The sequence below is a fragment of the Notothenia rossii genome (assembly GCF_949606895.1).
Source record: "Notothenia rossii genome assembly, chromosome: 6".
Taxonomy (NCBI): domain Eukaryota; kingdom Metazoa; phylum Chordata; class Actinopteri; order Perciformes; family Nototheniidae; genus Notothenia; species Notothenia rossii.
The window spans coordinates 2,281,332-2,309,206 of record NC_136909.1 but is presented as its reverse complement, the minus strand read 5'-3'; the positions used below and the strand labels follow the sequence as shown (position 1 = coordinate 2,309,206).

Sequence of the window (27,875 nt, the reverse complement as noted above, 5' to 3'; positions counted from 1 at the left end):
TACTAATCATTTAAAAAACATAACAATAAAAAAAAAATACAAATAATACTAATTAAGAATATAATGATAATAAAAACATACTATACCATGATAATGATAATAAAATACGTTAAAACATTTTTTAAATAAAATAAAAATCATGATATTAATATTAATTCAATAATAATAATTTGTATTGTTCCTTTCTTATTGTTCCATGTGCTATATGTGTTCGTCTCTTATTCTGTTGCTGCTATGACAGCTGAGTTTCCCAACAGGCATCAATAAAGTTCCATCTTATTTTAGCTTTAATTCATTTGTTATTTTTCGGTTATCTCTACAACCGGAACCTTCGTTATCGAACAAAGGTTCCACTCCGGAGTGCTTATTTCGTAGCACATGCTAAAAGAGGCTAGCGGAAAACAAACAAAACATAAACCTTGTTCATCATGGTAGAGGTAAGATAACGATCATTAATATTATATATTTTAGGTACAACACATGTGAGGGAACTGTTTCTTTCTAACCTGATGTTTCGTGAGTGTTTCTGAGAGGTATTACTGGATGAAAAGAGACGGAAAGTGGACTAGTTTGATCAAGCTAACAGGCTAAAGTAGGCCTGTTTATACAAATGTGCTGGAAACTAGTTATATATTTTTTATTAAATAGCGATATTGTGTTGTTTCATAAGCTAGGGGTGTAAAGTACCTAGGTACAGTTACTCAAGTGCTTAAAATACTATTACCCCACTACAGTCCAGAGGTAAATGGTCTACTTTGACTCCACTACATGTATTTAATCCCTTCAGTTACTTCACAGATGTGGATGAATGATGTGAAATATAATCAAGTGTTAAATCAGACTTTAGTTCCACCTGGAGTAAATCCACCAGCTACCCTGCAGTATACAAAGTCATTCAAACTAGCTGCACCTTTACCAGCTTTGAGAACACTTTCATGATCAATCATTATAAAACATATCATATCTATTATTCTGAAATGGACCAATCTGCACAATCACTACTTTTACTGTCGCTACTTTCACTATATTTTGATGAGAATACTTTTCTACTTTCACTTGAGGAACATTTTGAATGCAGGACTTTTACTGTAACAGAGTATTCCTACGCTCTTGTACTTCTATAATACTTTAATAGACAGATCAAGTCTGACATTTGACGTCACACCAGCTCACACACTCTATTATTTACTGTGATGATTGACTGGTGAAGGAGAGCTTCAGTCTGACTTTATTAAATCGTGGGATCCTGTGTCTCTGATTTGATGGACACAGTTCATATTCACTGTTCAGTACGTGGTTTGGGTCAGAGATGGGGATGTTGGTGGGGGGGCTGTGGCTCAGTGGGCTACTGCGTTGATGTTTGGATCAGGGGACTACTGGTTTAATCCCCACTGCTCTCAGCATGTCGCTGTGTCCCCAAAGACACTTCACCCCAAATTGCTCCCCCCATAGACTTTGCACACAGGTCAGTGAAAAATGTCAGTTCCCAATTTTTACAACACCAGGGTTTTATCTAAACTGGGTAACAGGAGCGCTGCGCCCTCAAACCAAAATGCAGATTTTCCCCTCAAAAAGTGATGCCAGAAGAAGAATATTTCTGTTCCTCAAAAACTGTAAAATTACCCCAAAAATATGAGTATGGGGCAATGTGTAAGTCACTTTGGATAAAACCATCTAACGAGTGACATTGGACATTGTTGGACAGCCTCACAGGTCATTATGGTATGCTGACTCAGAAAGTGTCTCAAAGGCTTTAAAAGGCTTATGATTGTGCACAGTGTGTTCTATCAGCATGTGATGGTTTCTAAATGCTGAGTCCTGGTGTGTCCTCAGACTCACAGCCTGCAGGACATGAGGCAGCAGGCGGCCGTCGCTGCCAAAGTCTTCCTCCAGAGAGATTACTCCAACGGCACCGTGTGCCAGTTCCAGAGCAAGTTCCCCTCCGAGCTGGAGACCCGGGTAGGAAACACTTCACTGTCATTCTGAGAGATCTGTTGAACCACAGTGATGTGGAGAGGTCAGGGGAGAGAAGGGAGAGAGGTCAGAGGGAGGGAGAGAGGTCAGAGGGAGGGAGAGATGTCAGAGGGAGGGAGAGAGCAGTATGGTAGTATTCGTACTGTGATCACCCTCTGTATAATGTGCTCCACACAGGTCATCTTACCTCTGCTGATATCATACTGCAGCTCTCTCTGTTCCTACAGTGGTGACTCTGAACCTCAAGAAACTGGAGCACGGTTCAGCAAAAGACCCTTCCTCTGTTTCACCACACCTACAGAACGAGTGCAGGGTCTCCAGGCAGTGAATACATGCAGCTTGTGCTGATTTCCCAGAATGGATTTGCCATTTCACAACCATGCAATTCACGGTTAACATCCGCGAACAAATTACAGGAGGAGGTGTGGGTCTAACCGGGTCTTTATTTGCGTACATTGTTTAAAATCACGTTAATGTTTCCAGATTAATCTCGTGCGAGTTGACAAGCCTAGATAGAATGTACTATAATAGTTAGCTATTCAAGTTATTCATTATACAAGCATGAAAAGTAGTTTCAGCTTTTTGTATTACAAAGTAGATGCAATGAAGTAGAGTGAGTACAATATTAAAGAAATTAATGAAGGTTATTCAAAGACACACAGATTGAAGTCGGGTTTAAAAAGTAAAAGAGAAAATTTGAAGCTCTCTTATTGGCCTGTAAAACATTCAGTCCTCCATCAAAGTTCCTTAATGTTAAGACCCTGACACACCAAGCCGACTGAGCGTCCTGTCGCCCTACTCAGATTGGTGTCCCGCACCGTCGTGTCGTTCCGCCCTCGGCAAAACAAATCACTCTGATTGGCTGTTCAGCTTAGCGAATCAGCGCCTGAGAAGCGAAACGGAAGTGAGGTACGCAAACAAACGATTAGGCACACACAGACGTTATCACGCAGTCTGTTCTTCTCTCGGTTATCACGCAGTCTGTCTTCCGGTTGTTGCCTCTTTTGAATGACGAATACACACTACCGCCGCCTGCTGGTAAGGAGAGTTATTGCCACTCACGCATGCGCAGTTCGTACGTGCTACTTGGCCGTCGGCTGAAGTCTTTGAGGTGTGTTCCAGTGCAACACATGGCCAAGACGCAGGAGACGTGAGGCGACACAACAGTCGGGTCCGTCGGGACGTGTCCTCTGGGGTCAGCTTGGTGTGTCCGGGCCTTTAAACTGTAACCCTTTTATTTACCTCAGAGGATGTTTGCATAACCTAAAGTTTAAAAAGCCTCATGGTTCTTAAGGAAAACATTTCCCCTGTTTGATTTGCAGAGGTCTGTCACTTCACAGTCCTGCAGATAATTGTCTTAGGCTGTGGGCCTGTATTATTTTTGGTCTTCTTACTGTTTGAATGCTTTTGGAGAATCTCACCAAGGACCTGGAAAAGCTCTCCGTGTTTTAAATGTATTTGGCGCTAGTTGCCAAACCATGTAAGAGAGTTACAGGGGTTTCTAGAAAGATATAGTATGAGTACTGTGTCTCTGATCTTGTTTATAAGATATATAAATTATCTGGAGAACATTTCGCCCGTATACAAGATGTTTCCTGACGTAAACAACGACGTGACGTAAACAACAATGTGACGTCGGAGCTCCGTAAAAACAAAGATGTCTCTGCCGTCTGACGCTCTGTTTGATACTCAGATTTCTGGAGGAATTCAACCGTTTTTGAGGAACAGAAATAATGTTTTCTGGCTTCCCTTTAACATTTAGTTATATAAATTAGGAACTGACATTGTTCACTGACCTGTGTGCAATGTGTATTTAATCAGTTCAGTTAAATTACATTTGAATATTTGTCACCGGAAAGGGAGGGACTTCGCCTCTCTGTCACATTTATAACGTCTGTTATAGAGAATTTGATTAAATTAATTTATTCACAAATGGTCTCGAATCCTACCAAGGACCGAATGGAGACACACTCAGTTTCTTAAGCTTGAGAATAGAAACACTAAAAAGAAAGTATTTAAAATACATTACTTCCACACGCCTCACACTTACCAAATACCCTAAAACTGATCTCACCCTGAATACTAAATAATACCAAGACTATAATTAACTAGTCTAAATACTGGTCTAAAATAGGTTAGATATAATAAAGATATAAAACCAAGCGTACAATAAAAGAATGAAATGCATTTCAGCGTAGCTTGTTTAGAAGTCCCGAGACATTTAACGTTTTAAGCTTTGATATATTTGGTAATTATATCAGGCAGAGATGCAGCTAAATACATTTTTTTCGTTATTGTCATATTAAGTGATTTAAGAAAACTAGCTTTTCCTCACTGAATTCAGTCTTGTACACTAATCTATAATTCATAATGCTAATAAATCTGCATCAATGGAAAGACTCTCAGAAGTAGAGCTGTGGTTTGAATCGCAGCCTCTGAATGGGAGATTTACACGGAGATCAAAGGCTCTCGATGACGGTAATCAAACACGCCTAAAAACCACCGATGTGTCAGAACCCGATGCTGCATTCCTCGGGCAAAAGAGAGCAGAACATTGGAGGGTGGAGGACTCTTTAAAGGTCTCCTATCATGCAAAATGCACTTTTTGATGTCTCTTGATCAATATGTGTCCCCGCTGTTTCGGTGAAAATAAACCCCTCTCTCTTTCCCTCCGTACCCACATCTCTAAAAACTGGGGAACAACGGAGCTGATCCAGATTTGTTGCACCATGACGACATTACTCAAATGTGGGCGGGCTTTACCCCCAAGGGCCAATCAGAAACGTTGCTGTCAGAAACAATGAGACGTGTTCTGGAAGTAATATGGTCTGTGTTCACATTAGCATGCTAACACTCAGAGCTAACCTGTGCTGGAGAGTGTGTGTGTGAAGAAGCAGGAAATCAAAAGGAACTCACCTTGTGGTAAACCTGAGAGAGAGAAAGAGTTTGAGCTCCATCCTGTTTCAGAGAGAATCCTTGATGTGGTTTGGAACATGATGTGGAGTTTCATCACGGCAGCATTTAGCTGAGTTTCTGCTGGGAGAGTTCTCCTCATGAGCTCTCGGCTCTCGATAGTATAATAGGAGACCTTTAATTCACCCTTCGGTGTCAGAGAAATCACAGGTGCTGGTGTCCAGGATGGATTTAATGATATATATTTAAAATGGTGTATTGTCCGATGCACAAAAGCTAGGTTGTTGGAAATGAATATTTGAAGTCCCAGGTCCTCTCATCGGTCATCTAGATGTTTACCTTGAGCGGTCAGATGCTAAAGGTAGCCTCCAACTCTATTATCCGCCTGCTATGATCTCTAGCTGCTAGCTCGACCTTTCGCATGGTTTTACCCGTGTTCCTAGACCAACTCTTGCAATGGTCCTATCTACTGTTTTAATTATCTTTACAGAGTCAATTCCAAAAAAAAATCAGCTTTCAGGGAGTGTATCATAGTTGGCAAAATGTCAGCATCAGGTGTGTTAGCTTCTACCAGCTGTTGAATAGCATTAGCTGGTTCAGACAAAGGTGAGGATTTGATACGTCCTTCTCTCAGTTGTTCGGATTTAAAGCGAGAGGAAGACATTTTGGGGTGTTTTGGTTTAAAAAAGTCCCATGTAAAAAATTCTAAGTATGTGTCCTTTGTTCACTAACAAAAAAATTACAGTACGGTCACACGACTTCACGTCACCACTGCTAAGCTAAAGGCAGCTAATGTTGGGCTATAAAGGAACTACAGCACGGTCACATGACTTCACGTCACCACCGCTAAGCTAACGGTGGCTAATGTTGGGCTATAAAGGAACTACAGCACGGTCACATGAGTTCACGTCTCCACCGCTAAGCTAAAGGTGGCTAATGTTGGGCTATAAAGGAACTACAGCACGGTCACATGACTTCACGTCACCACCACTAAGCTAAAGGAGGCTAATGTTGGGCTATAAAGGAACTACAGCACGGTCACATGACTTCACGTCCCCACCACTAAGCTAAAGGAGGCTAATGTTGGGCTATAAAGGAACTACAGCACGGTCACATGACTTCATGTCACCACTGCTAAGCTAAAGGCGGCTAATGTTGGGCTATAAAGGAACTACAGCACGGTCACATGACTTCACGTCACCACCACTAAGCTAAAGGAGGCTAATGTTGGGCTATAAAGGAACTACAGCACGGTCACATGACTTCACGTCACCACCGCTAAGCTAAAGGCGGCTAATGTTGGGCTATAAAGGAACCACAGCACGGTCACATGACTTCACGTCACCACCGCTAAGCTAAAGGAGGCTAATGTTGGGCTATAAAGGAACTACAGCACGGTCACATGACTTCACGTCACCACCGCTAAGCTAAAGGAGGCTAATGTTGGGCTATAAAGGAACTACAGCACGGTCACATGACTTCACGTCACCACCGCTAAGCTAAAGGTGGCTAATGTTGGGCTATAAAGGAACTACAGCACGGTCACATGACTTCACGTCACCACCGCTAAGCTAAAGGAGGCTAATGTTGGGCTATAAAGGAACTACAGCACGGTCACATGACTTCACATCACCACCGTTGAGCTAAAGGCGGCTAATGTTGGGCTATAAAGAATCGTAAAGAACATCGTCCTTATTCAGGGTTTTCTTCTGGAAAACGTCCAGTCAGTGGATAATAAACCGGATGAACTCAGAAGCAGGATCAGGACATTAAGAACTGTAATGGCATGGCCTTCACGGACCTCGCCATAACCTCCCAAGGATTCTCCGTTTTTTGCCAATACCGAAATGTTACCTTGCGTCTGTTTCTATCAGACTACTGTCGACAGCCCCAGTCCAACAGCCTCAGAGTCCAGCAGCTCTCCACCCTCCATCACTCTTCAAACCCCCTTCCTTTGAGGAAATTCTTGAGAAAAACACGGTTTTGATTTCCAGCCAGTCTTGGTTACAGTTTGTATCCCAGAAGCTGTCTTCAGTTCAGAGATACGTCTTAATTTTATTCAAGGTGCGCCATTGGAGAAGGAGAATCCATCTAGATTCCTTCCTGGATTTTCACCGTACGTCAGTTATTAAGTGAAAACATTTATTTGGCAAGGCCATCCTAATAATTTCCAATGTGGGAAGGTGGCCCAGAAATCCCTTGATGAATGTAGACTCCAAGAAAATAGAGCCGCTTATTTATCTGGAGATGGAAAGAGAAAACTATCTGGTGCTAGCAGGATGAATTACCAGTTGAATATCCCAACAAAGATCTCACACTTATGGCCAAATATGCACTTGGCAATACCTTTTGTATTATCATTTTTAACCCTTTTGATGTTTCTTGTATTTCAGATTGACAAACAGCAGTTCGAGGAGACGATGCAGACGCTGAATAACTTGTACGCTGAAGCGGAGAAGTTGGGAAGCCAGTCGTATATCGAAGGCTGTCTGGCCTGCCTCACTGCATACACCGTCTTCCTGTGTATGGAGACGCACTACGAGAAGGTAAGACACATTTCAACTACAAATCTGCCTTTCGGGTTAATAGAGCCAAAAAAAGGGGATTTTTTTATAATAATCTCAGTCAAACAAACGTTTATGATTCTTACACTTTTAGTTCAGCAGGATAATCTCCACATATTAACACCACTTTATGATTTCTGAAGTAAGAAGCTAATGTTGTGCTATAAAGGAACTACAGCAGGGTCACATGACTTCACGTCACCACCGCTAAGCTAAAGGAGGCTAATGTTGGGCTATAAAGGAACTACAGCACGGTCACATGACTTCACGTCACCAGCGCTAAGCTAAAGGAGGCTAATGTTGGGCTATAAAGGAACTACAGCACGGTCACATGACTTCACGTCACCACCGCTAAGCTAAAGGAGGCTAATGTTGGGCTATAAAGGAACTACAGCACGGTCACATGACTTCACGTCACCACCGCTAAGCTAAAGGAGACTAATGTTGGGCTATAAAGGAACTACAGCACGGTCACATGACTTCACGTCACCACCGCTAAGCTAAAGGAGGCTAATGTTGAGCTATAAAGGAACTACAGCACGGTCACATGACTTCAATTCACCACCGCTAAGCTAAAGGAGGCTAATGTTGGGCTATAAAGGAACTACAGCACGGTCACATGACTTCACGTCACCACCACTAAGCTAAAGGAGGCTAATGTTGGGCTATAAAGGAACTACAGCACGGTCACATGACTTCACGTCACCACCGCTAAGCTAAAGGAGGCTAATGTTGGGCTATAAAGGAACTACAGCACGGTCACATGACTTCACGTCACCACCGCTAAGCTAAAGGAGGCTAATGTTGGGCTATCAAGGAACTACAGCACGGTCACATGAGTTCACGTCACCACCGCTAAGCTAAAGGTGGCTAATGTTGGGCTATAAAGGAACTATAGTACGGTCACATGACTTCACGTCACCACGTTGGGCATGAGGAGTTATCTCACTTTTACAGACTATTTTTACATTACATGTAATTTGTTAGATGCTTTTATTCAAAGGGTTAGGATAAATTGGATGTCTTCTATTTATTCATAGTGTTTGTCGAGACAATACTTAACAATTGAGAAGTTTAAAGAACTTCTTGGCTTCCTGGCTTTTGTAAAAAAAAAAAAAAAAAGGTTTTGTAGATAATTGTAAATGGCACCAAACTTGTTTATATCATATGGGCATTACTACCATTTTACAATTATATTTAGTCCTAATAATGTGTAGAAATGTACCTTTTTTACAAACCCTAAATCCTGGTTTGACCGCAAGTAGACGTATAAGTGACACATTGACATGTAGATGTTTAAAGCAGCTTTAGGAAGTTGTGCTCCTGCTGTGAAAGCTTTAGCCTGGCTGTAAATCACGACCTCTGAAAGCCAGCAAATAAATATGATTGGTGTACATCTCAAATCTCTTTTGGCCCAGTTTAAGTACAATGTTGGATTTACTATGCCAATGGTCTTTTCCTCTTACATTTGAATATTTTCTTTTTTAAATGAACTGGGATAAATAACTCATTTGGCTGGGTTTGGGTTTTATGAGCACTCATAAAGTCGTGGATTTTAAATTGACTGGTCGTTACCAAAGAAAAAAGGGGGTCTGTTGCTCAGCTCAAGAATGTGGTGGGTTGGATCCTCTGGTTGCTCATTGAGCCAGACACTTTGGGAGTCTGCTGGTTTTATTCTAGGTTTCAACATAACCTTCGACAGAATAAAAAGGTCATTACTAAATACTGTAAATGGACTTAGTGGAGTTTAAATGATCTGTTTATGACTAAGATAGTTATGATGTGAATGTCCTCAGTTTGGTCTTCAAATCCAGATATTTGACACACTAACGTCTGAACTGGTGCTTATCAAATGTGAAGATATCTCTGAAGATAATACAATTAATCCAGAGGGGAAATGGATGTGTGTAGTCCATTTTAATGCATTTCACTCTAAATCACTAATGTCAATGTGATAGTGCACAACCAATGACTGGAGGCGTTTATAAGCAGTCGATGTAGTCGCCGTGATTTCTCCATTGGGTTGTAAAAACGCGGTTTTGAAGCCTCGATTTCGGCATTTTAGTCGTCGCCAGTTTAATCTTTTTGGAAGAGACGTGTGAGGTAGCTTAATTAGACCCTCCAGAAAAACGCGGGCTAAAATCCTTGATTATGCGATTAAACATGCGGGGTTTTTATGTGATTTTATGCGGTGAAATTGCGGGAAGTTGCGAAATATGCTAAATATGCGGGGGGAAAGAATAACAATTTTTTTTAATATTGGGCTGTCTTATTTATTCTCTCTCACACACAACCTGCCACTAACGTTAAACCCCTTTACTATTCAATTAAACACATTCGATGTTTATTTATCTTAAAAGCAATTGGGCTATTTTAATCACACACACACACACACACACACACACACACACACACACACACACACACCCCCCCACACACACTTCTCCGCCTTCTGTTTTCATTTACTCGTTGGTTATCTGACCAGCTTCAATCTTGTAGCTACTCACTTCGTTTCTTGTAGCCCTCTAAAGCGTTTTGGAGGTTGATGCCTCGCTGAACGTGAGTTGTTTGGCTTTCTTGTCCGCAGCAGCAGAAAGCATTTTTGAATGTTTGAATGAATCAAAGTGGGTCGTCACCGTCGATGTTCTCTTATGCTCCAACACACAGTTGCACGGGGTGCAGAATAGTTTCCCCCCACTTTTTGCCCGGTCTTTAGTAGAAATGTTCGTCGGTAAATGGATTAGATTTTTTCATCTTGGTGTTTTCTCTATCGTGTGAGCTCCACACGTTCACTCTATACAGTGTTGTTTACATTCTGTGATGCGCGAGCTGATGACGTCACGTCAAGACGAGTTCCCTTTTTTTTTTTCAACTTTGTGTGGAAAAATGCGGGGATTATGCGGCCTTTTAAAAATCTGCGCCATTTTGCTGATTATGCGGTAAATTCTGCGATCGCAGAATCGCATTTTTCTGGAGGGTCAGCTTAATACAACCGGGGGCTTCAAAAATACATTTTTAAGAGGCCATATTTATACAATCAATTGAAAAAGGCTAACTGTGAAACTGTGTTCAAGTTGTAACACACCGTTGTAACACATCTATTTTATACTAACTAGGACCATCATTTATGAAATGAACATCATGCTGTTTTGAAGAAGGCTAGAGTAAATCAAGTGAGGATTAGCTTCATTTTCTCATCCTGTCTTCTATACACTCAGACTGCTGAACATTAGAGAAACCTAAACCTGGATTTCAGTCTCAGACCCAGAGGTTGCTATCTATGAATGTTTGTGAAGAACATGTTGTGTTAATCCATCTTGAGTTTTCTAGTCTTCGAGTCTATATCCAAGTGACTAAGATGGATGATTTAAAATCTAGAGAGATGGATATTTGATGGTTACAAGGAAATAAAGTAAGTTAACCAAAAGAACAAAGATAAAACAATTCTCAAAAACTATCAACATTATCTTTTACTGCTTCTGTGCTGCTAGGATTGATCAACTCAAAGCAAATCAAGTTTTATTTATAAAAACGATTTTTGGTCGAGCCAAAGTGCTGTACATGTAACACACTACAATAACAAGAATTTACAACAGAAAAAACCCCAGAGAAATGTCAGGTGTCATGCTCAGCTCTGACTCGAAGGCCAGAGAGAAGAAGTGTGTCTTCAGTGAAGGTTTAAAAACCCCTACGTCTTTGATTTACCTTATGAAATGGTACATTGCATCCATGAACACATCAATAGCTTGGATGCACCGTGTGTCTTATGATGTATGGCCAATCTAGAGCAGAGCATTTAAAGTAAATCATTGATAGGTCTTGTGTGAACAGCTAGATTGAGATTCCTTGTTATTTAGAAGACAGTTGAGAACATTTCAACAGTTGCAATGAAATATACTTGGAGTAGTAAACATTTGCAATAAGGGAACAGGGCACATTGAGACCCTCCCCTTCTCATTGTCCTCTTTTCTTCTGATGTGCATCTTATACAATGTTCATGAACCTTATACAATAACAGAAAGGATGTTTCAGAGACGATGACGAGACGGCCCCGACGTCAGTAAACAATAACTGTAACGATATCAACATGCAATATCGTTGACGAAGAAGGACGAGACGAAAATGTAGTTTACTAAATAAAAACGTTGCAAAATTACTTTCGTTGACGAAAAAGGAGGAGACTAAATATTATCAAAGATAACGTTACATCTTGCATTGCTTTATCAGAAGGGAAGCAATGTGGCCATAACACAGCTGGTGAAAACACCACTTTCTGCATTCTTAATCATTCAACCTGTGTTCCTGTGTTCTTCATCAAATAAGGTTAGTTTGACTGAAATGTTCAATATCATCTGATAAAAAAAAAAAACTCAAATGTCAACAGTTTTCAAAATAGTTAGTTTTCTTTGGCTAAAATGCTCAGACTTTTAGTCGACTAAAACTTGACTAAATAAAAACAGGTTGAAGGTGACTACATATGACTAAAACTAACAAGGACATTTGACACGGGACTAAGACTAACGGTACGTCCACACGGTTCCGTCGCGTGCTTCAACGGAGACGCTCCATTCACTTTGAATGGCATGACGTCAAGCTTTGCCGAACTGCATTGTGGGTCCGTCGCCTCGCTTTGCCTCCGTTGCTCGCTTCGAAAGTTGAGAAAAGTTTAACTTCTTAAGCGTCGACGGAAGCGCTAGCCAATCAAATCATATGCCAGTACAAGCGGTAGCCAATCAAACCGCGTGCTTGTGTGTCCGGGGCGGGGGATTAATGTGATTGGTTGTTGGTCGCATGCCAGACACGCCCACCGGCAAGCTTCAACGCGACGCTGCCGTGTGGACGTACCGTAAGACTAAATTGAAAAATAGCTGACTAACACTATTTCAGAGGCATACTGACATAGTGAGGGACAATCCTGCAGGTGTAATAACAGTCAAACAAACAAGAAATTGCAATATGTTTGTAGTTAGACCAAGCAACCTTTTTCTTTTGGTTATCAGCTCAACAGTATTTTGTTAATTCTATGAAATGTGGCCGTGAGATTGAGATTCTTAAAACATTGACACCAGTGGTTTTTTCGATTTATGATAAATGTTCCTGAAACTGTGATTTTTCTTTCCTTTTTTTTTAAGGTTTTGAAGAAGATTGCAAAGTACATTCAGGAGCAGAACGACAAGATCTACGCCCCGCGAGGCCTCCTGCTCACCGACCCCATCGAGAGAGGCCTAAGAGTCGTATCCTAAACTTTAACCAGGAAACTCTGTTGGTCGTCTTCCATCAAATGCACTTTGCTGCAGCTTGAGAGCCTTGTGTTACTGTTAAGAGATTAGAAATGTCCCCTTTAAACACACGTTCAAAAGCATTGACTTCTAGGCCGACTCTATAGGACACAGGTTATTAACACGAAGTCGTTAAATGTTATGAATGAAGCCTTTGGAGCTGGTCCATGACTTTGTTTTATCGGGTTAATTGGTCTTTTGTCTTAAAAAAAGCTTAAGAAAAAATTCCTTAAATAAATCATTTCCAGCTACTTACAGTATCTGACTCTCAGATGGATTAAAAAACACAGCCACGATGCTTTTAAATGGTCTGCATTTAAACAGCCGTAACATAAAAAAAACCTTCTCATTATGCAAGAATGAGCGTGTGCGGGAAAGAGGGATGATGCATTGAGCGTTTTGGGTGATTTTAACTTGTTAAACACAGTCTTTAAGTAGCTCTACCAATGACCTAATACATAGTGATTTATAGTTTACAGGAAGTGTGTGTGTGTGTGTGTGTGTGTGTGTGTGTGTGTGTGTGTGTGTGTGTGTGTGTGTGTGTGTGTGTGTGTGTGTGTGTGTGTGTGTGTGTGTGTGTGTGTGTGTGTGTGTGTGTGTGTGTGTGTGTGTGTGTGTGTGTGTGTGTGTGTGTGTGTGTGTGTGTGTGTGTGTGTGTGTGTGTTTGTATGTGAGGGGGAGTGTGTGTGTGTGTGTGTTTGTATGTGAGGGGGAGTGTGTGTGTGTGTTTGTATGTGAGGGGGAGAGTGTGTGTGAGGGGGAGAGTGTGTGTGTGTGTATGTGAGGGGGAGAGTGTGTGTGTGTATGTAAGGGGGAGTGTGTGTGTGTGTGTGTGTGTGGGAGAGTGTGTGTGTGTGGGAGAGTGTGTGTGTATGTGAGGGGGAGAGTGTGTGTGTGTGTGTGTATGTGAGGGGGAGAGTGTGTGTGTGTATGTAAGGGGGGTGTGTGTGTGTGTGTGTGTGTGTGTGTGTGTGTGTGTGTGTTTGTATGTGAGGGGGAGAGTGTGTGTGTATGTGAGGGGGAGAGTGTGTGTGTGTGTGTGTGTATGTATGTGAGTGAGGGGGAGAGTGTGTGTGTGTGTGTGTGTGTGTGTGTGTGTGTGTGTGTGTGTGTGTGTGTGTGTGTGTGTGTGTGTGTGTGTGTGTGTGTGTGTGTGTGTGTGTGTGTGTGTGTGTGTGTGTGTGTGTGTGTGTGTGTGTGTGTGTGTGTGTGTGTGTGTGTGTGTGTGTGTGTGTGTGTGTGTGTGTGTGTGTGTGAGGGGGAGTGTGTGTGTGTGTTTGTATGTGAGGGGGAGAGTGTGTGTATGTGTGGGAGAGTGTGTGTGTATGTGAGGGGGAGAGTGTGTGTGTGTGTGTGTGTGTATGTGAGGGGGAGAGTGTGTGTGTGTGTGTTTGTATGTGAGGGGGAGAGTGTGTGTGTGTATGTGAGGGGGAGAGTGTGTGTGTGTATGTGAGGGGGAGAGTGTGTGTGTGTGTGTGTGTGTGTGTGTGTGTGTGTGTGTGTGTGTGTGTGTGTGTGTGTGTGTGTGTGTGTGTGTGTGTGTGTGTGTGTGTGTGTGTGTGTGTGTGTGTGTGTGTGTGTGTGTGTGTCATAAGAAAATATGAGTGAAATTGTTCACAGCTGAGCTTTCGCCTCAAGACAACTAATAATACCCTCTAGTTTGTATATTGTTTATTTCATACGGACAGTGCAACTTATTAACGTGAGCAAAAACAAATACATGATGTCAAGAATTTGTTTTTTTCAAGAAAGTGTCAAGTCTCTTAAATCCAAATGTCAGTCCGCTTCTTTCAACTGTGTCCAAAAGCTCTTTTCTCTTCTGTTGATAAATGGAGCTTATTGCTTTAAATGGAAAATGAAGCCGAACTTTCTTCAAAAAGCTTTTCTTTGACTGCATCCTGTAAAGATTGAGGTGACCATCTTTGAAGACAGAAGCCTGACCAGATAAAAGCTTCCACGGTGAGTCTTAAAGCTCACTATATATGCCATGACGTTCTTCTTTCCTAATGGGACATATTTGACGCAAGGCCATGAAGTAAGTACAAGACAAACAAAAGAGAACAAATACATTTTTCTGTTAGGGAATCATTTGTCCTCGTGTCCTCCTTCACCGTCTGACACAGAGGCTCCAGCCTTGAGCAGCCGTTATCTCCCTTAAGGAGGGGCTGCCCTAGCAAGCTGTTGTTGTTACCAGTTTGTGACCGGGCAAGTCTCGGTTGTGGGACACCTGGCACATTCACGTCGACCAGGTCACAAAAAAAGCATTCTTCCATTTAAAGAACATCGCCCGCATTAGACCCTCCCTCTCATCGACCGCTGCTGAAACTCTGATCCATGGATTACTGCAGCAGCGTACTTTCTGGATCACCTGCATTCACACACAAAAAAAAACTTCAATATGTCCAAAACTCAGCTGCCCGCTTGCTCACCTCCACCCGACGCTCCGACCACATCACCCCCATCCTCCATGACCTCCACTGGCTCCCCATCAAACACCGCATTGACTTTCAAATATTACTTTTCACTTCCAAAGCCCTCAACAACCTTGCCCCCCCGCCTACCTCTGTGACCTCATCCAACGACACACCCCCACCCGTCGCCTCAGGTCCTACTGCAGCCCATCAGGACAAAGCTCCGGACCTGGGGTGACAGGGCCTTCGCAGCCGCCCCCCCCGACTCCCTCTGGAACTCCTTCCCCAGCCACGTCAGATCTACCAACACTCTCACATCGTTCAAACAATCCCTCAAAACTCACCTTTTCACTCTTGCCTTCAACTCCTCATCCACTAACCCCTTGCCCTTATTCCTCCTAGCTTAGCACTTTCTACTTTTGTTGTTATTTGGTTTTCCTTGCTTGTCAGCGCTTTGAGCACCAGGAAAAGCGCTTTCTAAATGTAATGTATTATTATTTATTTATTTATTTATTATTATTTCATGGAATGTTGCTTATTACACTTTGAACGAGTTAAAACGTTGAGCTACAGAGGGGTTCTTCAGAATTGATTTGGCATCTCTACCGTCTGGTCAACTCGTGGCCCGTGACATGTCTTGCCGACGCTCCAAATAAACCGTCAGTGTTTGCCATCAAAGCTCCAGCTCTCCATCGTGTCTCTTTGAGTCCTGACTCCAATTGCTTCAGAAGTTTCCCCCACATTTTCCAATTCTGAAACAGGCATATTTCCCTTGAGTGTTGAGAAAAGGGTCTTTTAGAAAGAGCTTTAATGAGAGGGCTCACTGCATACTTAATGTGTGTGTGTACAGAAGATTTAACGCCTCCTCCGCATTCAAAGAAAACTCCCACATCAAAGTGTGAAGCCTCTTCCCCTGTGAGTCATGCTAGTGACTGTTTCATGGAGCATTTAAAGGATTACTCTGCTTGCTTTATGACGTTGAACTGCGGTGTTTGGTCAGTCTGCTCATGAAGACCTCATGAGAAAGTGATGAAGACTCCTGTCAGCAACATGTCTTTAAGTCATCAAAAATTACCACATGTTTCTTTAAAATGGCCGATTTCCTCGTTTGCTTCGCCAAGCTTTAGCACCATTATTTCAAATTATGCTTTTTAATTTCTATCTTTTTTCAATTTTTTTCATTTGTCAGACAGTTTATGGATTTTTTTATCTTCACCGTCATCTGTATATTTGTTCTTACTCTCTAATGCTGGTTTATTTCTATTTTGAGATGTTTCTGTTTTAGAATTGATCATTTCTACTCTTTTAATTTGTTATTATGTGAAATGCCTTGTTTTGTTTTATGCTGCAGCAACAAAAACCCCAAATTGGGATTAACAAAGTACTTCTTATCTTATCCCGCAGTGAGGGGCGAGTAGTTTCAAGATAACACAAACAGCAGCAGATATTCCTCTTCTTCATCGTCATGTTTTATAATGCTACAGAGAACTGGTATTTAAAATGCCTTCTTCCACAATTGTCAGGCAATAGATCAAATCAAAGTTTATTTATAAAGCACATTTAAAAGCAATTTTTGGTCAGGCAAAGTGCTGTACATGTAATAAATACTACAATCACAATAAAAGACAATAAATGACAACAGATATAAAAAACACAGGGAAAAGTCAGGAGTCGTGCTCCGCTCTGACGAGAAGGTCAGGGAGAAGTGTGTCTTAAGAGCAGATAGGGTCTGTGCCGACCTCACATGGAGGGGCAGAGTGTTCCAGAGCCTGGGCCAGCTGCTGCGAAGGCTCGGTGCCCTCGGGTTTTGAGCCCGGTCTTGGGCACTACCAGCAGCAGCTGGTCAGCAGACCTTAAGGCTCTGGGGTGTAGCGATGGAGGAGTTCAGCTACATAGGCCGGAGCCAGCCCATTTAGGGCTTTAAAAACAAATGAAAGGAGTTTAAAATCTATTCTGAACCGAACTGGAAGCGAGTGCAGTGAGGCCAGAGTTGGGGTGATGTGATCACGCTGTCTGTGGCCAGGGAGAAGACGTGCAGCTGCGTTCTGCACTAGCTGCAGGCGTTTAATTGACGCCTGGTCCGTACCCACATACAGAGCGTTGCAGTAATCCAACCTTGAGGTAACAAAGGCGTTAATAACCCTTTCCAGGTCTTTAAAAGATAAAAACGACTTGGTCTTAGCCAATAGTCATATTTTAAGCAAGTCTTGACTACGCTGCTGACCTGCTTATCGAATTTAAAAGCGCTGTTGAAGGTCACTCCAAGTTTCGTGACAGAGGGGAGGATATTATTTTTGAGGGAGCTCAGAATATCAACCTGGGAGGCTGGAGGTTGGGGTCAAAAAAAGAAATTTTGGCTCTGCCAGGATTTGATCTCTGTTAAGCAGTCCATCAACTGCTGTAGTGAGTTGGCATTTGAATTGAGTGGCAGATAGATCTGTACATCGTCGGTGTAGCAGTGGAAGGGGATGTTGTGTTTTGTGAGAATTGAACCTAGGGCCAGTATGTACAGTAGAAAAAGGATGGGGCCCAGAATCGAGCCTTGGGGAACCCCACAGGTAAGAGGGGCTTTGGCAGAGGAGAAGGCACCTAGCTGCACTGAGAAGCTACGGTCTGTCCGGTAGGACCTGAACCATGCAAGGGCAGAGCCTGTGATGCCAGCGGACTGTTCAAGCCGTGAAAACAGGATGCTATGGTCCACAGTGTCGAAGGCAGCTGTCAGGTCTAACAGCACCAGGACAGCTGGGCTACCTGAGTCGGCGGCTCGGAGCAGATCATTAAAAACTCTTCAAAGGGCTGTTTCAGTGCTGTGCATGGGTTTGAAGCAAGACTGAAACTTTTCGTGGATGCCATGCATGGTTAAAAAAGACTGCAGCTGGGCGTAGACTACTCGCTCCAGGGCTTTAGATAAAAAGGGTAGCTGGGAGATGGGCCTACAATTTGCGAGAATGGAAGGGTCGAGATTTTTCTTTTAAAGTAGTAGCTTGACCACGGCATGTTTGAAGGCAGCTGGGACACATCCTGAGCCAAGAGAGGTGTTTATAAATAATACAATACTTGCTCCAACTGATTCAAAAACATCTCTGAGGAGGCGAGAGGGAATGCTGTCTGAGGTGCAGTTTGTCGGCCGCAGGTGCTTGACTACATCCGAGAGAGAGGAGAGGGGTACAGGCTCAAAGTGGTCGAGGACAGCAGGGCACAGGAAAGAAGCAGGATCTGGGGTAGCACTAGTGTGGGCTAGATGAAGCTGAAGAACCCTCATCAATACAACTCCACATCCCATGAGATCAGTTTGCCTACGACTGAGATTTGAATTTACATTTGGGTGGAGGTTCTCATCCATTACGCCCTGATAGACCTCAGGAGTTTAATTCAATGTTCCTTTTTGTTCTGGTCTTTAGACCTAGTTGGTCAATCATCACGTTTCAAATGGCCCATTTCCTTGTTCACTTCGCCAAGCTTTACCACAATTATTTCATTTTGCTCATGAGATGCTAGTCGTTTCTCCATAAAGATTAAGATGATATAAGCCCAATCCCAAACCACGCCCTACACCCTACCCCTACACACTACACACTACGCCCTACACCCTACGCCCTACACACTACACACTACGCCTTACACCCTACACCCTACCCCTACACACTACACACTACACACTACGCCCTACACCCTACGCCCTACACACTACACACTACGCCCTACACCCTACACCCTACGCCCTACACCCTACACCCTACACACTCCCCCTCCGTGACGGAGTGAACTCCGTCTGTAGCCACACTCGCAGCTCAACAAGGCTCCCTCCTGTCAGATGGAGGGAGTAAATACAGCAGCAAGCTTTGGGACGGCCTCCCCTCTCTCCGGCAGAAACAGGAAATGCCGTAACTGTATGTAACAACGGTTTCAAATCAGAAACTCTTTGACAAAAAATGTAAATTAATGACAAAAAATTAAACTCAAAACATCTTTAATTGTGTTGTTTTAGTTTTAAATCTGATTTTTATAAGCTTCTTAGTTTTTGCAACAGTCTGTAAATATACACAACTTTATAATAAAATGTACACATTTACCTTGTTCTAGACTAAACCCAGGTATGATCCTAAGTTAAAAACATGTGAGGTTATCATGAGGTTGTTAACATCGTAGTTTATCAGTGGATGTTTGCTGGAACTACTTGTTAACAGCTTGTTTCCTGACGGACACACACAGCGTGACTCCGGTCAGGTAGAGATCGGTCTCAAGTCAGCACCGCTGCAGACTCGCTCTTTGAGGGCTTGATAGCCCACTCCCCCTCCGCACCGCTCCACACTCGTTGGTTTGGAACAGCACTTAATGTGGCGGACCCTCCGCGCAAACGGAGGGGGAGGGTGTAGTGTGTAGTGTGTAGTGTGTAGGGCGTAGTGTGTAGGGTGTAGGGCGTGGTTAGGGATTGGGCCTAAGAGAGGTATCTTGCATAAGAATGTACAAAGATATTCGGAGGGTTGTGCAGAACTGGCCATTTTGAGGGGGTTTAACTTCAGGGTTGATTGTAGTCTTTTGAGGCATTCTGAAGTTACATCTGTGGACGTCACTGTTTGTTGCCACGAGATAGAAACTGTACGTTCTCTCTGCTCTGTTTGAACAGAAACTTGTTCTCGTCATCGTGCCAGTTCGTCAACCGTTAGCCGAGTTAGCTTTCCTCTTTACTGAAGAGCGTTAATCAGAAGATTATTCACTTGTTCGCTAAAATAATGTCTGGGTTCAGCTTTAGAGGAGAATCTGTAACGCTGATAGTGGACCGTCAACATGAATTATGCTACTTACTTAGTCTTTCCAACAGCGACACGAAAGATAGACTCAAAGCTAATGTAAAACTGTTAAACTTAGTATGCATGTTTTCTGAGCTTTGGGTAAAGGTAGAAACTGCATGTTCTCTCTGCTCCGTTTAATAATAATAATAATAAATAATGATAATAATGAACAGAAACTTGTTCTCGTCATCGTTCCAGTTCGTCAAGCGTTAGCACAGCTAGCTTTCCTGCTTAATCAGAGGCTTATTCACACTTTTATTCGCTAAAATAACGTGTTGACTCTCTGGGTTTAGCTCTGGAGAAATAGCTCAAACGCTGATAGTGGACCGTCAACATGAATTATGCTACTTATAGTCTTTCCAATAGCAACACGAAAGATAAAGCTAATGTTAAACCAACCTTAATACACATGTTCTTCCAGTTCTGCTTCTCGTCTATCTCTCTGTGTATTATGCAAGAATTCAGCCAATAAATCAGTTTCCTCCAAGAATGTTAGATAACATCACGGACAGGCACAACATGTAAGGTATTACTCGTTTACGTCACAGGAGAGCAGAAGGTCAAACTGCTAAATCACCGCCTGAAAAGGGAATATTTTGGACGATAGAGGAAACAGTTTGACTAGTTAGGAGCTAAGCCACACATGCAGGGCGTTGAATACATTAAAACCGTACGATAACACGTCCAAGAATAGTAATTGTTGAGTTGTTATTGTGAAAAAAAGGCTGCCAATGAAGTACTTTGTGTTCTCCATTCCATTATAGTGAGAAAAAAAGACTTTTACTAAACTGGAAATAAAGTTTTTTAAGACTTGAAGTGAAAACCTCCCAAATTGTTGATATTCTCAGGGAAAGGTTTTTCCAGCTAAGTAAATACTCTCTTCCTGATTCCCCCTGTTGTACATTGAGTTTTTTGGTCAACAGTTATCATTCCTCAGCCGTAATGTACCATCCCAGAGAGACAGTATGACCACAGATGGCTTTTATATCCCTCAGGTTATTGCCTCGAGATCTCATCCCATAAGTGATATCAATCTCTGTCAAAGTAAATCCCTTCCTTTCCTTGAGTGAAGTGAAAAATGCATTTTCTCAGTGTCTTCCCGGGCCCCCGATCATACTGGAAACTACTTTAGAACAGACTCTGCAGACTGCACTGTAGCGGGGAAGACAGCCTGTAAATATTTTACCTACTGTATAGGGACTGTTGTGTTTGGCAACATTTGGGATTGATGGATAAAGCACGGCTGCCATTATCGCACAGAAGCAGACGGGGATTAATCTTCCCGTTTGAGAAGCCTGCTGAGAGCCTCCATACACAAACATGTCCCGTTGAGGAATGTAAACCCCAGACGTTTATAAGGAGCTGTTGAGAGAAAAGTGCGTTGGAGCGCTGCCATGCTGGAAGACGGGATGAACCACAGAAAGCAGACGCTGCACACAAACTAAAACATCCATTCCTCCAGAGTCCGAGCCTCTTCGTCCTCCACAGTCTCCTGCAGACTCTAAATCGAGCCTTCATTAACACGTGGCCATTCACGTCCAATATCGTCTTACAATCGTCTTTTTCGTTCACACACAAACGGCGTCTTGGGTCACTTAGAAATCGAGCTTTTGCAATGTGAGTGTTGACCCCTCTAATTCGAACATATTAAAACATGATGATATGAGGCACTACCTAACTACTAATCCACCAGCTTTCTGACTATACATCTAGAACTGGCTGCACATTGACTGTGACTGACAGAACCAGCATAATATAATGTTACTGTGAAAAGAGCTAAATAGTTTCTCTTGGGACACTTGAAGCTGATAATACTTCTGTACTTCTTAATTGGTTTCTCCAAAGTAGGACTTTTATTCTTTTAAGACCATCGTTTTTCTACTTTTTCTTAGGTTTAAGATCTAAGTACTTCTTCCACCTTCTCTGTTGGTCAACATACGTTCACACCTTCTTCATAAATAGCTGACTGAACAATACCTGCTTTTGGTTTCAACACCATAATCAAACGCTCAATGCCTCTTCCAACAAACCGAGCTGTAGACGCTGTGTTTTGCAATGTGTGTGAGATATAGATGGCTTAGTTTGAGCTGTTGTGTAAGCGTGGTCTGCATGTGGAGAGCCAGCAGACAGATTATCTGATTTAGACCAAATCCTGAATATCTATCAGTGTCAGTCAAGGGCGGAGCAGTTTGTGTTCAGCGTAAAGAAACGCACCAAATAAAAAGGTCCAAAAGCCTCAGCTAACATTCTCACTATTATTTGAATACAGAATCTAATCCACTCTGGTTTTTCTACTTCTATAACTGAAACCCTGACTAATTCAGTTTTGCATTTAGGAACACCAGAGTTTGATTTGTCAGTCAACGTGTTAGCGTTCAAAGGAGTTAGCGAGTAATTCATTCAGTGTTGGCAATATAAATTAATATAGAAGTATTGCGGGGGGTTTTCTAGAAAGATATAGCCTAGTATGAGTACTGTGTCTCTGATCTTGTTTATAAGATGTATCAATTATCTGGAGAACATGACGCCCGTATACAAGATGTCTCCTGACGTAAACAACAACGTAAACAACAACGTGACGTCGGAGCTCCGTAAAAAACAAAAACGTCTGTGCCATCTGACGCTCTGCTTGATACTCAGATTTCTGGAGGAACTATACAGGAACAGAAATATTGTTTTCTGTCATCCCATTAACATTTTTCAGGGAAACTGCATTTTGGTTTGAGGGCGCAGCGCTCCTGTTACCCGGTGCAGACTAAACCCTGATATAAGATACTTTTAAATGTAGGTTGAAGAACTGAATGGGGTTCAAGGTTCTGCTAAAGTGTTGAATTGAGAGAAATGAAGGTATATGTTGAAATGCTGTTTGATGAAAGCAGTTCATGTGGCAGTTGGAGGTTAAAGCTTTTGGTCTAGTTGGGAGTGTTGGGACTGAAACACTAAATCCAATGATAATCACAAGAAAGGACAACGTTTACCAGGGCTTCTGGTATGTAGTGTCTCTACTTTAAAGAGTCCTCTCCTGCTGATGTTCAGGTGTATATCAGTGTGTAGTGTCTCTACTTTAAAGAGTCCTCTCCTGCTGATGTTCAGGTGTATATCAGTATGTAGTGTCTCTACTTTAAAGAGTCCTCTCCTGCTGATGTTCAGGTGTATATCAGTATGTAGTGTCTCTACTTTAAAGAGTCCTCTCCTGCTGATGTTCAGGTGTATATCAGTATGTAGTGTCTCTACTTTAAAGAGTCCTCTCCTGCTGATGTTCAGGTGTATATCAGTATGTAGTGTCTCTACTTTAAAGAGTCCTCTCCTGCTGATGTTCAGATGTATATCAGTATGCAGCGTCTCTACTTTAAAGAGTCCTCTCCTGCTGATGTTCAGGTGTATATCAGTATGTATTGTCTCTACTTTAAAGAGTCCTCTCCTGCTGACGTTCAGGTGTATATCAGTATGTAGTGTCTCTACTTTAAAGAGTCCTCTCCTGCTGATGTTCAGGTGTATATCAGTATGTAGTGTCTCTACTTTAAAGAGTCCTCTCCTGCTGATGCTCAGGTGTATATCAGTATGTAGTGTCTCTACTTTAAAGAGTCCTCTCCTGCTGATGTTCAGGTGTATATCAGTATGTAGTGTCTCTACTTTAAAGAGTCCTCTCCTGCTGATGTTCAGGTGTATATCAGTATGTAGTGTCTCTACTTTAAAGAGTCCTCTCCTGCTGATGTTCAGGTGTATATCAGTCTAGTGTCTCTACTTTAAAGAGTCCTCTCCTGCTGACGTTCAGGTGTATATCAGTATGTAGTGTCTCTACTTTAAAGAGTCCTCTCCTGCTGATGCTCAGGTGTATATCAGTATGTAGTGTCTCTACTTTAAAGAGTCCTCTCCTGCTGATGTTCAGGTGTATATCAGTATGTAGTGTCTCTACTTTAAAGAGTCCTCTCCTGCTGATGTTTAGGTGTATATCAGTATGTAGTGTCTCTACTTTAAAGAGTCCTCTCCTGCTGATGTTCAGGTGTATATCAGTATGTAGTGTCTCTACTTTAAAGAGTCCTATCCTGCTGATGTTCAGGTGTATATCAGTATGTAGTGTCTCTACTTTAAAGAGTCCTCTCCTGCTGATGTTCAGGTGTATATCAGTATGTAGTGTCTCTACTTTAAAGAGTCCTCTCCTGCTGATGTTCAGGTGTATATCAGTATGTAGTGTCTCTACTTTAAAGAGTCCTCTCCTGCTGATGTTGAGGTGTAGATCAGTATGTCGTGTCTCAGTGGAATCAGAAGACTGTCACTTTTTAGTTTTCGTGACAAAATGCACTTTGGCCTTACTCTTTGAAAATACCTCATGACTGGATTACAGGACGGCAGGTTGTGCAGTGATCTGAGAACTGTGTGAAAAAAGTCATCGTTATTGATTACACATTTTCTGTCTTATTTAAAGCTCAGTCTTGTGTTCATCTTTGTGTTTCTGTAGCTGTCAAACCGTTCTTCAAGGTCCACATCAGTGCCCCCCCCCCCATGAGGACCCACCCAATGAGGACACCCCAAAAGACCTGCAACCTAAAAACTGCGTCTCTACAATCGACCCGTTCCCATGTAATGTGCGTGAGAATCCTTTATGACCAAGATATCTATATTCCTGACTCCCTTTTATCTTTAAGCGTTACAGTCTGCAATCTGTTTGTAATTTAATGAGACGGCTGGCACAATTCAATGAGTAATAATCCTTTATTTTGGATTAAAAAGCAACACTTAGTATATTTATTTGTGGGACACTTCAAGCCAAAACGTCAGGGTAATTAATGTCTAATGAAGGAACTCATCCAAACCAATACTGTACTTTATTATCTTATGAAAGCATTGAATCAAGAGGTTTGTTTGCTTTATTCCTTATTTCTTTCCAGGGTGTCTGGTTATTTATCTTCCTGCATGTTTACTTTATAATGTTTGACCTTATAGTTAAAACTGACAACCCTTAAGATTGTCAGCATAAACACATTCCAGTCAAACGTCCAACAAAAATGTGCATCTTTTTAAATGTAAGAAAGCCAAAACATGTGCCCGCTCTGTATTCAGTGTTATATATGATCAATGCTTCTTTCTGTAAGCTGTGCTATGCATAGTGTTTGGTGACTACTGTTCGATATATCCATATTTTATTGTGAGATTTGCCTTTGACCGAAGTATTAAAAGTGCTCTTGTTAGTTGACAGTGCCTGTAATGGTTTTGAATGTGTTGAAGTGAACAGGGATGGTCACACCAGGGTTCAAAATGTTATTATTCCAATGAAAACGCTGCTAATGGGTATTTGCTCAATGGGGGGGGAAAGGTGAATCAGCTCGGATGTTTCACATTAAGTCCAACTTTGGTGAATGTGACTCTTAAATTAGCTTTTTTTATCCGAAAGAAAGCCATCTTGACAACGCTTTAAAGGAATCAGGAGTTGGAAGGGTGGCTAATAAGCTGTCGTAGCTCCCGTAGATAATTAGCTGCTGTTTTGTACCTCAACGTTTCTAAGCTGCTGTCTTTATTCAGACATTTAATGAGTTGAGCTAAACACAGAAGTTGTTGAAAAGCACATTTTAATCTTCACTTGAATCCACAATGTTAAGTCCCCAAAACAATTAAATAAGAAAATGAAATGTCTAAGAACGAATGCACTAAGCGAACAATTCCCATTGGACACCTTCTTTACATCTGGTGTCCAGTTTAAATAATGTTTTTAATGGACAACAGTCAATCCTACAAGTATGTCCTTTGAATTAACCATGAATTTATTCTCCCGTTAGCTACTAAGCTAAGCTAACAACAGCCCGTTATCAAGCGTGCTATTTCTGAGTGCTTCATTCTCCCTCTTTAATAACTATGTATTTATTTAAAATGGTCTACACTGAGGATTAAAGCACAAGTGGGAGTAAACAGAACTTTAAAGGTAAAATCTGGGTTATCACCAGAGTTAGTGGTTTGCTAGCCAGAGTTAGCGGTTTGCTAGTCAGAGTTAGAGGTTTGCGAGCCAGAGTTAGCGGTTTGCTAGCCAGAGTTAGAGGTTTGCTAGCCAGAGTTAGAGGTTTGCTAGCCAGAGTTAGAGGTTTGCGAGCCAGAGTTAGCGGATTGCGAGCCAGAGTTAGCGGTTTGCGAGCCAGAGTTAGAGGTTTGCGAGCCAGAGTTAGCGGTTTGCGAGCCAGAGTTAGCGGTTTGCGAGCCAGAGTTAGCGGATTGCGAGCCAGAGTTAGCGGTTTGCGAGCCAGAGTTAGAGGTTTGCTAGCCAGAGTTAGAGGTTTGCAAGCCAGAGTTAGCAGCTGGCCAGAGTTAGCAGTTTGCTAGACAGAGTTAGCGGTTTGCTAGCCAGAGTTAGTAGCTGGCCAGAGTTAGCAGTTTGCTAGACAGAGTTAGCGGTTTGCTAGCCAGAGTTAGTAGCTGGCCAGAGTTAGCAGTTTGCTAGCCAGAGTTAGAGGTTTGCTAACCAGAGTTAGAGGTTTGCTAGCCAGAGTTAGCAGCTAGCCAGAGTTGGAGGTTTTCTAGCCAGAGTTAGTAGCTGGCCAAAGTTAGCGATTTGCTAGCCAGAGTTAGCAGTTTGCTAGCCAGAGTTAGCGGTTTGCTAGCCAGAGTTAGCGATTTGCTAGCCAGAGTTAGCGGTTTGCTAGCCAGAGTTAGCGGTTTGCTAGCCAGAGTTAGCGGTTTGCTAGCCAGAGTTAGCGGTTTGCTAACCAGAGTTAGCGGTTTGCTAACCAGAGTTAGAGGTTTTCTAACCAGAGTTAGAGGTTTGCTAGCCAGAGTTAGCGGTTTGCTAGCCAGAGTTAGCGGTTTGCTAGCCAGAGTTAGCGGTTTGCTAGCCAGAGTTAGAGGTTTGCTAGCCAGAGTTAGAGGTTTGCTAGCCAGAGTTAGAGGTTTGCTAACCAGAGTTAGAGGTTTGCTAGCCAGAGTTAGCAGCTAGCCAGAGTTGGAGGTTTGCTAGCCAGAGTTAGTAGCTGGCCATAGTTAGCAGTTTGCTAGCCAGAGTTAGCAGCTAGCCAGAGTTAGCGGTTTGCTAGCCAGAGTTAGCGATTTGCTAGCCAGAGTTAGCGGTTTGCTAGCCAGAGTTAGCGATTTGCTAGCCAGAGTTAGCGGTTTGCTAGCCAGAGTTAGTAGCTGGCCAGAGTTAGCAGTTTGCTAGCCAGAGTTAGCGGTTTGCTAGCCAGAGTTAGTAGCTGGCCAGAGTTAGAGGTTTGCTAACCAGAGTAAGCGGTTTGCTAGCCAGAGTTAGTAGCTGGCCAAAGTTAGCGATTTGCTAGCCAGAGATAGCAGTTTGCTAGCCAGAGTTAGCGGTTTGCTAGCCAGAGTTAGCGGTTTGCTAGCCAGAGTTAGCGGTTTGCTAGCCAGAGTTAGAGGTTTGCTAGCCAGAGTTAGCGGTTTGCTAGCCAGAGTTAGCGGTTTGCTAGGCAGAGTTAGCGGTTTGCTAGCCAGAGTTGGAGGTTTGCTAGCCAGAGTTAGTAGCTGGCCAGAGTTAGCGATTTGCTAGCCAGAGTTAGCAGCTAGCTACAGAAGATGTCTGGCTAGCCCTGTGAGACTGTATCCGAGCTTCTAGCACAAAATACTTTGCAGAAAAGCATAAATTAAATTCCCTGCACAACTTCCGGGTGTGACCAGACCTTACCTGTGAAGCTGAAATAATGATGTAATGTTTATAAAATATTTACAAATGTTGGACAAACTGCTGTATGTAATGTTAGAGTATAAAAGGACTACATGTACACGTACAGATTCCTGAATGCCATAGCAGAAAAGATCAACCTTTTATCGTGATTTCTAAAGATGTAAATAAAATGTCATGTATGATTGTTGGTTTCGTTTATTTATCAGGAGTTCTGTTTACTGGACTTTTCTACGTTTCTTTTTTCAGTTGAAATCCATTGTATTTTTTTGTTGATCTAAAAGGTGTATGCTGACAAATAAAAAGTGTACAGATTTTAACACGGT

General features: G+C 42.4%; 1 protein-coding gene across 6 annotated transcripts; it reads left to right on the top strand.

The window, feature by feature from the left end:
* The first annotated feature begins 352 nt into the window (after nucleotides 1–352).
* On the top strand, nucleotides 353–27,874 carry LOC307043331 (golgin subfamily A member 7-like). Of its 6 annotated transcripts, none has more exons than XM_079687712.1 (8): nucleotides 353–437; nucleotides 1,834–1,959; nucleotides 7,281–7,433; nucleotides 12,584–12,685; nucleotides 14,637–14,689; nucleotides 24,394–26,007; nucleotides 26,374–27,265; nucleotides 27,371–27,874. In XM_079687712.1, exons 1-5 carry the CDS (start codon nucleotides 429–431, stop codon nucleotides 14,676–14,678), a joined length of 432 nt encoding a protein of 143 aa, XP_079543838.1. In that variant the 5' UTR covers nucleotides 353–428; the 3' UTR covers nucleotides 14,679–14,689; nucleotides 24,394–26,007; nucleotides 26,374–27,265; nucleotides 27,371–27,874. The 6 variants fall into 6 exon arrangements, with proteins under 6 accessions (XP_079543838.1, XP_079543840.1, XP_079543839.1 ...); XM_079687714.1 differs by having other exon boundaries at nucleotides 24,394–26,432; nucleotides 26,828–27,265; XM_079687713.1 differs by having other exon boundaries at nucleotides 24,394–26,512; nucleotides 26,866–27,265.
* Nucleotide 27,875: the final 1 nt, after the last annotated feature.

Excerpts from the sequence above, each read along its gene's own strand:
- LOC307043331 (XM_079687712.1), top strand. Across the intron at positions 1,960-7,280 it reads CCTCCGAGCTGGAGACCCGG|ATTGACAAACAGCAGTTCGA; the intron begins GTAGGAAACACT and ends CTTGTATTTCAG. Across the intron at positions 7,434-12,583 it reads TGGAGACGCACTACGAGAAG|GTTTTGAAGAAGATTGCAAA; the intron begins GTAAGACACATT and ends TTTTTTTTTAAG.